The following is a 12,071-nucleotide window of genomic DNA, read 5'->3' as shown; positions in this document are numbered from 1 at the left end:
AATGCCTGAACAATTGGGCACATGCTACTTGGTTGCTTTATTTATTTGTTTGTTTGTTTATTCATACATCTTATGTAGTAATAGAAGCTTCCTGTGGAGGAGGGTTAATTTCTGAGTTTTGCTCAGAAATTACATTTATTTCTCCTCCTTGGTGCACAACGGAAAGCAGACTGCAATGAGAGTCCATCTATTCTTGCGAACAAAGCATTTTGAAGTCTCCTAAATCACTGACTTTTTTAAAAAATCTACTTTTAACCTAGAGTTGCTAAAAACACATTTCTTAAAAGGGAGAAGGAGTGTGGTACCTCAGATGGAAAACCCACATTCCCCTCAACTTAAACATGGTGCTCAGTTTACCAAGCAATTCATCTGCATGCTCTGAACTGGAAAGAACAACAGATGAACAGCTGTTCATTTCAGCGGGTGTTGTACTGGACATCTATTCTACATTTATATCTGCAGAACTCCATACCATAGCTCACACCTTCCAAGCGTCTCCCAATCACCTGCAGCAGATTTTTATTTTTGTATATTATCATGGGGGGATCCTGATCTGTGAAAATTGACTGTTTGATTTGTGGGAAGGAAAGTTGAGATTCAAAACACTAATTTTGGATTTTCATATGTGCTGTGAGCCAGAAGGGGGAAAGGTCAGGCGAGAGAAGGGTACGAGCAGAACAAATTCCCTTGGCACAGACATTTGAAAACTGAAACACAGCCATCATTAACACGTAGAACTTAGAACGTTTCAAGGAAGCCTCCTTTCTCTGTTCAATAGCAGGCTGTCTCCCATTTGCCATCGCCCTCAATCAAAGAAGCCCACATGCTTGTGCTTCTCTTCCCCCTTCCCCCTTCAGCTGAGCTCTTTAACTGAAAAGGCCTGGAACAGATTAAAAGTTCAACCACAGAATAATTTTTTTTAAAAAAAAAAATCTTCTGGCGTGTACTCAAGCCTGTCTGCACTAGGCGTACACACTGGGCCCAAAAAGGGAAACTATGCAGTGAAAAAATAAAACAGCTGTATGCCTCTCTTTTTCGGATATTGAAGCTTTTGAGTTTAACTGATACAGCACTTCACATCTTAGGAAAGGATGGAATGCTTAAGACAAGTAGTTGCATTGCTCGGAGTGAGGAGACACCACTATTCACAGCAGACTGAGTTTGTTTTCCCAGAGGGAGATGTTCCCAGCTTGTGACCTTTGCTCTAGCTCCTTATTCCAGATAGCCTTTAACAACTCTTGCAAGTAAGAGGTAGGAGGAGGTGGGGGAGGGAAAGAGATCAATGCATGGGGAAAAGGAGCAAAAAACGAAACAAAAAAAAACCCCAACCCTTTCCTTCTCAGATCATCAACACATGGCCCAGACATGACACTTTGCAGATCACTCTTTCCTGGGAGAAGCAGAGGTTGCCTGACCCCTACCAAACATGGTTTGGTTCTCAGAGTAACACAGTTCTAAGAGCTGCAGTTCTAAAATCATTTTGGTATGATCACCAAAAAATATCTGAGCTGCCAGCACTCAGTGATGGGCAGGTAGCCATTCAATGTGCCTAAATAGCAACCTGCTTGGTCATGATTTCTTCCAGGTAATCAGGCAAGGAAAGTTTCGCAACCTAACAGTTGGTTCCTCTTCTACTGCCTTTCAGGTCACCGCTGAGCCACACAGGGTGGGGGCCGATTTAAAATTACAAGGCTATTTAAATCAAATCACAGGGAAAGGGGCCAATTCATATCAAATTCCCCATCTTTTGATTCATCTATTTCTTGAACAACTATGAATTTTAACTGGTTACTAATACAGTTAAAAACTATCTGCTTGCCACTAAACAGAACATTTTACTACATAGGCACACTGTTAACAGTTGTTCTGTTACAAAGCCCACTAAAGATATAAATCCATTAAGAGGAGTAATTGTGAAATTACGAGTTTCCGTTTGGCTTTATATACACATCCAGGCACTAAACAAGATCATTTACAGTTAAGTGCTCCAAACTTCCCAGAAGTAATGGCTGGTAATATTTTCATGGTATGGAAAGTGTCCATGCTAGTCTACATTTTCAGTTCACACAATAAATTATTCCACTTTGGAGCTAGCTATCTTAGTGCTTGAGCTTGGGACAATTTTTTTATTTTATTTTTGCCTCAGGTTCATCTTCCAAATAAGAAAAAAATCAGGCTTTTAACTCAGTGTACCTAGTAAGGCATACTTTCTGCAGAAAAGCGTTCTGGGGTGTTGCAGAATGTAATATTATATTATATATTATATTATATTATATATTAATATTATATATAATATTATATTACATTCAAAAATGACAACATTTGTGCTTCAGGGTATTACACTAGGCATAGGCAAACTCGGCCCTCCAGGTGTTTTGGGACTACAACTCCCATCATCCCTGACCACTGGTCCTGTTAGCTAGGGATGATGGGAGTTGTAGTCCCAAAACATCTGGAGGGCCGAGTTTGCCTATGCCTAGTGTAATACCCTGAAGCACAAATGTTGTCATTTGTGAATATAATAAAAGTACAAAGAAAGTTTACTGCATCTGTGAGCAAGCACCCTGCTTTTGAAATTACCGGTATATAGCTCTGAAAGCTTTTGCAACATGCCTAAAACTTGACAAGTTAGTTCTAATTCCTAGCTGGCATTCACTCTTCAAGACATACAGCCAGTTTAACTCTAACTGCAATTATTCAACTCTCCTACAAAGACCTTCCAAGTGACACAAGCCAATGGCAGTGGTGGAACAAAAAATGGTTTTCTGATCTCCATTCCACCTCCATAAACACCCTGCCCCCACCCTAACAAACAATGACCAAACAATCACAGGTACAGTTATACCAATCAGATTACAGCTCCTCCTATACAGCCACCCTGTGAAATCATAGCATTTCTGGGGAGTTTGATGCTTGGAAGGATAAGTGATTTCTCAAGGGTTATCAGCTTATTTAAAAAGAGAAATGAAGGTCATGTGGGATCAGCCTTCAATGGTTTAAGATTTCCAGCAGGGGTGGTGGATAGAAAAATGCATACCATGATGTTTTTGAAACTCTTTCCCCATACTATACAATGTCGTTTCAGAAGTGGAGGAGGCGGGAGCACCCCTTTCCCTTTCTTGCTCTCCCCATTTCTTCTATCTGGCAATAAAGTGGTTAGGCCAGGGGTCAGCAACCTTCGGCTCTCCAGATGTTTCGGACTACAATTCCCATCATCCCTGACCACTGGTCCTGTTAGCTAGGGATCATGGGAGTTGTAGGCCAAAACATCTGGAGAGCCGAAGGTTGCCTATGCCTGGGTTAGGCTGAGGCTGCCAGGCAATCCTGCACTTTACCTATCTAGAACAGAGCAGGAAGGCTTTGGGTGCATGGGAAAGGAGAAAGGCATCTCTTCTTCCTTCCCTGCTGCTGAATGGTCCTCTTCCCCTAAGTTCTCAGACATCACTGCAATGTTGCTGCTTTATCCTAGCTGGAGCTCTGAACAAGAAAATTCCTTAGAACATATTGCACTATTTTGTTGCGGTTCATCACTTTTTTTTAAGTTGCACAGAGCCTCAAATTTACTAGGTGATTAGGCAGTCTGATGTCAGAATGCCACTCATACTGAACTGACCCAAGATCTAAAGATGAAGGACAGGAAACTAACTAACTAACTATCTAATTAATATGATGGCATAGGGCAGGACACTAGTATGGTGTCTCACTGACAAACTCTTGAGCTCTCCCCCAATCTTTTGCAATCCTCAGCCTTCTTCCTCTCCACAAACAAAATAGGGCTGTTAAACGTTTTGCCTTATTTAACTGTATCATGAAGAATCAGAAGGCTTATTTAGCGTTCAAAGGTGCAATTCTAACCCTACTTACCTGGGAGCAAGCCCCACTGAATTCAATGGGACTTACCACTGCGCAGGCATGGTTAGGATTTTGCTGTAAAACATTAAAACACAAATACGAGTAGTGAGATCTAATATGGAAAAAACAAGAGCTGTCGAGTCTTCCAGCAGTGTGCACTTGTGAAGTTAATGCACCTCCCCGAAGAGGCCCAAAGCTGTTGATAGGTCAAAAGCCCTGTGAAGCTTCAAAGCCTTTTGTATACCTTCAGCCTGACCTACTCAGCGATCTGCACATTATTTTCGTTTCACTGCACTAAGGCTAAGACAAAACTCCAGAAGCCACAAATATCTGCTCTCTTGCCAGTATCAGGTCTGTTGTGTGGTTCTTTATTAGTACATCTGTACAGGTATAACATTCTAAAATAAAGAATCAACCAACAGTTACTGCATTTTTAAAGAGTATCTTAACTTCACATAGAAGGGACGTGGGTGGCGCTGTGGGTTAAACCACAGAGCCTAGGGCTTGCCGATCTGAAGGTCGGCGGTTCGAATCCCCGCAACGGGGTGAGCTCCCATTGCCTGGTCCCTGCTCCTGCCCACCTAGCAGTTCGAAAGCACGTCAAAGTGCAAGTAGATAAAGAGCTACTGCTCCAGACAGGAAGGTAAACAGCGTTTCCATGTGCTGCTCTGGTTCACCAGAAGCGGCTTAGTCATGCTGGCCACATGACCTGGAAGCTGTCTGCAGACAAACGCCGGCTCCCTTGGCCAGTAAAGCGAGATGAGCGCCACAACCCCGAGTCTTCTGCGACTGGACCTAATGGTCAGGGGTCCCTTTACCTTTAACTTCACATATCCTGCTTTCCTTTACAGAAATACCCAACAGCTTCCCTAAGTTTCCAATATCCCTTCTAAGTACCAATGAGGCAGAAACATGCTCATCTTTAACAATGTGGCATCACCAGCAGCCTTCAGAGCATTCCCTGGCCCTAGCTGTCTATCACACATTAGTGGCCCTATGCATGCATATTTAACATTATTTTCTCTTATCCAATATTATTATATCCTTACTAACCAAAATAAATTAATAAACAGGTACCCAAATAAGCCGTGGTACAGCCTATATAATATTTCATGGAGAAATTTCCATTTAGGCCAAAACAATTGTTTTTAAACACAACATGCCCATTTTTTGCATTATTTTTTTTTGGGGGGGGGTACTGTCTAGTGAATTCTAACCAATTTCAAAACTGCAATCCTAAATACTTATTAGTGAGTAAACCCCACTGGACACAGTAGGGCTTTCTCCTGAGTAAACACGCACAAGATTTTTCTGTGTGTGAAACTAAAAAGTTTACTCTCAAGTCATTAGAAACTGCTCCTTCTGGAAGCCGGTTCCAAGTTTTGATTTCCCAGTAAGCTACAGGAAGATAGAAAATGAAACCAAAAGGATCACAGACAAATTCTAAAGGAATTGACGTGGGGAGGGGGAGGGGGAATATCTGAAAGGGTCTTAGGCAGGTCAATTGAAAAATCACATTTTTGTAAGAAAAAGATCAACAACTTTTGGGGTGTCCTAGCTTTTACTTTTTCAAATATGGCAGCTCTATAAATGGCCTATATAAAACTGATTGTCAAAAAGCATGGCCGCAAACATGGTTTGCAGCCCTGTTACCCACCCACCCACTCCCTTCCACTCCCCAGCCCCAGCCTGGCAAATAATCCCTTATTCACCAAGTATTTCAGCATCCTTCACAGCTGTTCAGTCACCATGCATTGTAAAAGGGCATGCCTGGATCTCTCAACCATGCCAACAGATAAGAAGAGACAACACTCGTGTGTTGCTAGATTTGGAACAAACACTACAGTGCACCCAGTTCTTTGCTATAAACAAGTTTCCAAAGATTTATCCATTATGTATCTGCTGAGGGGTTCTCCCATAGATCATTACAGCAAACTATAGTACAAGGTTTATAACAATGCAAGTTATAAAACAAGTCTCGCTGGCGCAGCAAGAAAAATAATAATAATGATTTTATATTAATGCAGACAATTATATGGCAAGTACTTCTACTGCCAAGTAAATCCATGAGTGCAACAAAAACTGGAAACCCTTAAGACAGAGATCCTATAAAATCCTGAACCTTGGCATTAAAGCAGTTGTCACCTGTAATCTAATCTTGGGTGCCAACCATTGGCTGAGGCATTGTGACATCACAGAATGTTCACAACAGTCCTACTTGCTGAGAAGAAGGGACAGTCACGTGCCTGAAATCTTGTTGCTGTGTAAGGAGTGGAAAATAAGTCATGGAAAAGCAAAGGCACGCATTGATTAGCATAAGGGACTGAACCAGAGGCGCTTTGAACATCAAGTCCTGAGAAATTGAGGGGGATTTACTTCAAGGAAAAGTAAAGGCTGAAAAGCTGAGTGGAAAGAGGATTCATGAGGCAGATCAGCTGTCCCTAATCCCTTTAGCATATAAAGCTAGTGTAGATAGAAGCTTGGAGACCAAGCCATGAACTAGAATAATTCTGGGTCAAATTGTTTCCTTGAACTAAGCAGCCTAAGCCCTCTATGGGCATCATTAGGCTAACCTTACAGAATCATTATAACAATTGTCAGCGTAAGTAAAGCATGTCAAACATTGTAAAGATGCAACATATTATTCAAGGAGGCTGTAATACAAGAATCTGAGGAAGGGGTGGGAAGGAGGCAGCAGAAAACTCAAATGTGGTGGCTAGCGGTGTCAATGAGAGGAGGACACTGGGGGAAAATCTATTCCATTGCCTAGGGATGGGAGTGTTATGTGTTAACAGAAGTGGGCAGAGGCACAAGACAGTTAAAGAGACATGAGGTACGGAGATAGGTGGGGGTGAATTTTAGAAATTAATCTGAAATACTTAGCCAAGTCTTTGGCTACAGGTAGCCAGTAAAAAGGGGAAAAATTTGTTATATTTACCTAAGTACAAAGGTGTCTTAAGGGAGGGGAAACAAAAAAAGAGTCTTAAGTGAGAGGAACTTTTACCAAAGCGTGGGTCAAGCCTTGGATCTAGCCAAGATGTGGTCTTGTTCTTATGGTTTATGTAGTAAATTTCTCCATCCTGGGTCATGGCTTGTTCCCATCCATCAGGGAGCGGGCCTGTAACACAGAAGGAAGCAATTCATAGTAGGCTCTGTTTTGCCCCTACTGAAAAAGTTAGCCAATTTTTATTAAGAACCCCCAAAAATGATTTACACAGCACACAGCACACATGAAACTAATAGTTTCAGTCTCTAGTAGCTCTGGGGGTCTGGGGGACAGAGAGAGATGCTGTGTTATAGTAACACACTCGTTTCGCACATCTGGAGTGAAAAATCTCAAACTACCCCAGAGTTCACCCTATTTTTTATTTACTCAAAATTTGCCCTATTCCCAAGATTTAACGCATGCAGTGGAGACCAGCCTCTGGGCCCAAAGTCCTTATTGTCTGTATGTATAAAGCAACTATTTCTGTCTTTTGTTTCTCCTTTATCGCAGTTTAGGAGCAGCTGAACGTTCAATATTCCAGAAGCATTTAGGATCTACTTTTGGCTTCCTTTGTGTCCTTGTTTAGTTTTTCTAAATGATTCCCCATATGTTGCACTTCATTTTTTAAAGAATGTGAGTTGGCTGGCAATTTGTGGAGTCATTAAGAGGGTTGCAAGAAGTGTTCCGAAACTGTAGCAGGCAGGCTATTAGCGGCTCCTGTATTTTCTCCTGGACTCAGTGAGGGCCAGGTATGGGCCATACTAAGATGGACTTGGGCTGAGTAGACCACAGTCACAGACTCACTAGATAAGATGCCTTGCCAGATACTTTCTCCGTTACTATCTATAGAATGGGAACAGTGATCACCCACTTCTTTCAGGACTGACAAGAGCATAGATGAACTAGAAACCGTGATGCATTTTGTACACTAAAATAACTATATAGACTGTTAATCATAAAAGCATTTGTTTATTGGCGGGAAATAGCAATGTTCTATTTTTCTTCAGTGTCCCATCTTAATGAGCAGTGAGCTAATGTTCAGCATCAAAACATCACAGAAGCACAACATGCTCCACTTATCTCCAATGCGAATTCCAAATACGCCCATTAATTATGTAAATGTATGCATATGAAGTAGAAAGTGAAGAGGGTTAACTAATAGGCTTTCAGTGTTGCTCATCCACTGAGCAGAGAGAATGAAGTCTTAAGTTAGAAAGGACCACCCAAGATAGCACATATGGAGAGATTTGAAGAGTACGTTAAAGAGGAAAGTTTATTAGTATTACGCTGCCTTTCCACAACACTCAAAAGGAAGGGGATAAAAATGGTATTTCACAATAACTCAGATACAGCCATGCCCACCATCTTTGCACCTCCAGTTCTTATCCTCCCTCAACAGCCTGAAGGTTTCCTTCTCTCTTTCCTCTTATTATCCTTTGCTGCCTTTTATGCCCTGAAATCCCTCCCAGATTTTCTAGTGTCATCTACTTCCCTTCAAAATCTACATTGTCCATGAAACTGTTATTGACCCTCCATTCACCCAATTTCAACAAAATCAAAGTACCTGTCCCCCCCATGTTCTAGACTGTCAACAAACATCTGGATGAGAGGATCCAGCAGGCATCTCAAACTGGAAAGCTGCAGGAAAGGGGGTTCTGCAAGGAACTCCACTGGGACCAGTGTTTTCTAACTTGCTTGAAAAAGGATTCTGAATTAGGAGTTTGCAGTGAGGTAACCAAGTTTGATGGTGATGCCAAGGCGTTGTACTACTACTTCCATCATAGGAAGCAGTATGCCTCTGAAAGCCAACTGCTGGGAACTGCGAGTGAGTAAAGTGCTGTTGCAGTCATGTCCTGCTTGTGGGCTTCCCATTGGCTTCTGGTTGGTTGCCTCTGAACACCAGCCTCTGGGGATCATGAAATGCAGTGGGCTATCACACTCATATACTGCTTGTTGGCTTTTCATGGGCATCTGGTTAGAAACTGTGAGAACAGAATTTGGAACTAAATTAGCTTTTGGTTTAATTCAGCTGACTCTTCTTATATCCCCCTGTTCTCTTTCAGCTGTCAACTCTCGGATTGAAAGCCACCAGGGCCAGGATCTATTTTAGCTCATGCTGCAAAGCACTGTATGTACATGGTCAGGAAGTATTTTAGCAATTAGAAAGTCTTGTTATTTTTATTTTTTTAATATAATGGCCAGCCCAAGATTACTTAATAAGTTGCATTGCTAAGGATGAATTTGAACACATCCAGCATTTTATCCTGGACACTACACCAGGATTTCCACAGTGCATACGCTGTAAAAAACTCCCACCTTCTTCAAAAAATGCATAGGTGTGTAATAAAAGAAGGCACAGGAAAACAGAAACATAGCAGAAACATAGTTTGCTCCTGTTCCACTTTCAAAGCAGCATAAATCCCTTGCATAAATAGCGTAGCGCCGTAGGCAAAGCAGAAAGTATGCCACAAGATTTGAAAACAAGCTATATTTATGCCAGCTTTTACTAGACCAGACCCAATGGTGGGTCTGTACCAACAGGAGTTTGCAAGTGCAGGAGGTATCACTGGCTGTTGTAATATTGCCCATTTTTGCCACAAATTCTGCTCATTGCAAGTGGAGACACAGAATCACACTGCACAAAATGAGTGGACTACATTTTGTCATTGTGGTTGCAGCTACATCTGGGGTAGTTTAACACTGTTATGACTCCTGTCCCCTCCCATTCACCCCAACACCCATGTGTCATGCTCTTTCCATATTCTTTGATACTTTTAAGTATCTCACTCCAGGCAAACCACTTAGTAGCTATCATTATTAACCCAAGGAATTAGCAATATGCATTACTGTACACACACACACACACACACACACGTATACACACACACACACGCTGAATCAAGACTACCATGAAGCCTTTTAGAAGCATCACCACTTTCCAACTGAGGGCTTTGAAAGGGAAGAAAAATCACAACTTTGGCCCCCCCAACCTTTTGGTGGATAGAGTAATTGACTGGTTCTCAATTTGATCTTTTGTTGTGGCTGCAAGTATGCCTCCCCTCCCACCATACAATCAAACACAGTACCAAATGTGAACTTCTCCTCTTTTCTAACAGATCCATGGAGTCATTGCAGTAGTCCTCCCCCCAAAAATTCCAGTTTCTCTCTCATCCATGCCCAACTTCCCACTTCAATCATCACATGAAAAGTTGCAACCACCATCATTACTTTTGGTAAACTACAAAAATTAAAGCTGCAGAAAATGACAGTTCCTACATAATCTGAGCTCTTAAAAGTCACCATCCAATGTTATGTGATCCATTTGTAATCTTTATTAAAGCCATGCGATTTCACATCCGAGAAGCCAGGTGTTCAAGTTCTTAAAATGCAGTTGTGTAACTCATTAATATACAAAATAATAGCTAGCACAGAATTCAGAGCTACAGTACCCCTGACAGCTTGTTTGGATTAGGGATGGAGAACCTAAGGCCCTCCAAATATTGTTGGACTACAACTCTCATTGTTTCTGTATATTGGCTTGCTCAGTGGATCTGATGGGAACTAGAGTCCAACAACATCTAGAGGCCAATTGGTTTCCCGCCCCTAGCTTAGATAAAGCAAGAAGTGGGTATACAATAAGAAAAACAATGGCAAGGAAAGTTGCTTTGCTCTGTCTTTCCAACAAAGAATCAGCATGGCACAGGGAACTCATCTTAACACTGCACCTATGTACAATCACTACAATTGTTCCCCATCTGGCATTCAGACAGCTGAAGGACTAGCATAGGTTAAGGGCCTGTATCTGCATGGCACATGACTTAAGAGTTTAGTGGGTTCCCCACTTCAGTCAACCTCCATTAATTGGAAAGTGACAGAAACTGCAACACAAGGGAGCCAGACCTAGCATTTTAATTAGTGCCATGTTTTAAAGTAATGCCTGTAGAGGAGGAACTTTGCCTTTTTTAAATGAGAGATTGACTGTCATAGGCAAGTATGGGTTGTGCAATTACTGAGCCACTTCCCAAAAAGGGATTGAACAAAGCAATGTTAGGAAAAACACCATGAAATCACACCAGATAGGAGAGAAATATATCACGATTGTAATAAAAATGAAGGCAGAAAAAGGCAGAAAAGATTTAAGAGGACGAGAGAGAAAAACAAGAGAAGGGGTTATGCTGACTAACATGTATTAACTAGGGCAGCATACGAACTTTGATACTGTTTAAAAGCAGACTTGAATATTTCAAAAGAAACAGTTGCATCTCACTTCTCTATCTTGGAAGTACAGTGGGTCCCTTGTTAATTATACAAATCTGTATTATTTTTAATTGGGTGTTCCACCTCCTTGGTGGAAGCACCAGTACATAGCAATTATATGGGACATAAACTATTTAGGAATTGAACCATACGTAGTAATGACAGACTGCACTTCAGCAATGCATAACTTTTCACTATGAAATACTAAACTGCTTGACGCAACTTCACTGAAGATTTTGTTGATTTCTCCTTACCAGTTGCTGAATTCATGATGCTCTGTTGCACTGGAGGACTTGTGGGAGCTGTAACATTCATCTGAGAAAGGAGGGCCTTCCTTGGATCCTGCCATGTTGTTGTCTGATCAATGTGACTGAGACAAAACAGAACGAGGAATTTAGACAACATGCTATTGCAATACTCAAGTTCACAAGCAACTGGAAAAGCAAGCACCAGAACATGAGGCCACACAAAAGGAGCATCAGATGATTTGCTCTTCACAAAGAATAGCCCCAATCATTGGAGGCATGGGCTGGCATCTAAAAAACTGCATAGTTCAACATACCCAACGGGCGTTTGGCTTGAGTGCTCTGCCAAAAGCAGGTTCCCATGGCATATAAAGGTAAAGGGACCCCTGACCATTAGGTCCAGTCGTGGCCGACTCTGGGGTTGCGGCGTTCATCTTGTGTTAATGGCTGAGGGAGCCGGCGTGCAGCTTCCGGGTCATGTGGCATATATATAATGAACTGTTTTTGAAACAGAAGCATCTTGTAATACAAATTTGTGGTATGGCATGGGAGGGTCTGCTGTTTAAAGGCCAGAAACAATCTCACCGGAAAGTCTGCAAGAGGGGCGTATCTAAAACGGCTCTTCGGACCTCCGCCATATCATGTTGGTCTGCTGTCAAACAATACAGGTTCCAGCTGCTTTGGCGTAAGGATAAAAATTGTCAGGGGAGTCAGCTAAAACTAGAGCGCTA

General features: G+C 41.8%; 1 protein-coding gene across 8 annotated transcripts in view; it reads right to left on the bottom strand.

Moving 5' to 3' along the window:
• YAP1 (Yes1 associated transcriptional regulator) overlaps nt 1-12,071 on the bottom strand; it is an 84,984-nt gene that overhangs the window by 33,854 nt on the left and 39,059 nt on the right. For 4 of the 8 annotated variants that reach the window (XM_033146174.1, XM_033146176.1, XM_033146175.1 and 1 more), the window contains exons 3-4: nt 11,350-11,465; nt 6,857-6,970 (exon numbers count right to left, since the gene is read on the bottom strand). In XM_033146174.1, coding sequence (XP_033002065.1) covers nt 6,857-6,970; nt 11,350-11,465 — 230 coding nt within the window. The remainder of the gene's footprint in view (nt 1-6,856; nt 6,971-11,349; nt 11,466-12,071) is intronic. The other 4 variants (XM_033146178.1, XM_033146181.1, XM_033146180.1 and 1 more) reach the window with 1 other exon arrangement.

The sequence above is a fragment of the Lacerta agilis genome, chromosome 4 (genome assembly GCF_009819535.1).
Source record: "Lacerta agilis isolate rLacAgi1 chromosome 4, rLacAgi1.pri, whole genome shotgun sequence".
Taxonomy (NCBI): domain Eukaryota; kingdom Metazoa; phylum Chordata; class Lepidosauria; order Squamata; family Lacertidae; genus Lacerta; species Lacerta agilis.
Note: the sequence above shows the minus strand (reverse complement) of the source record. Positions and strands in the feature narration are given on the sequence as shown.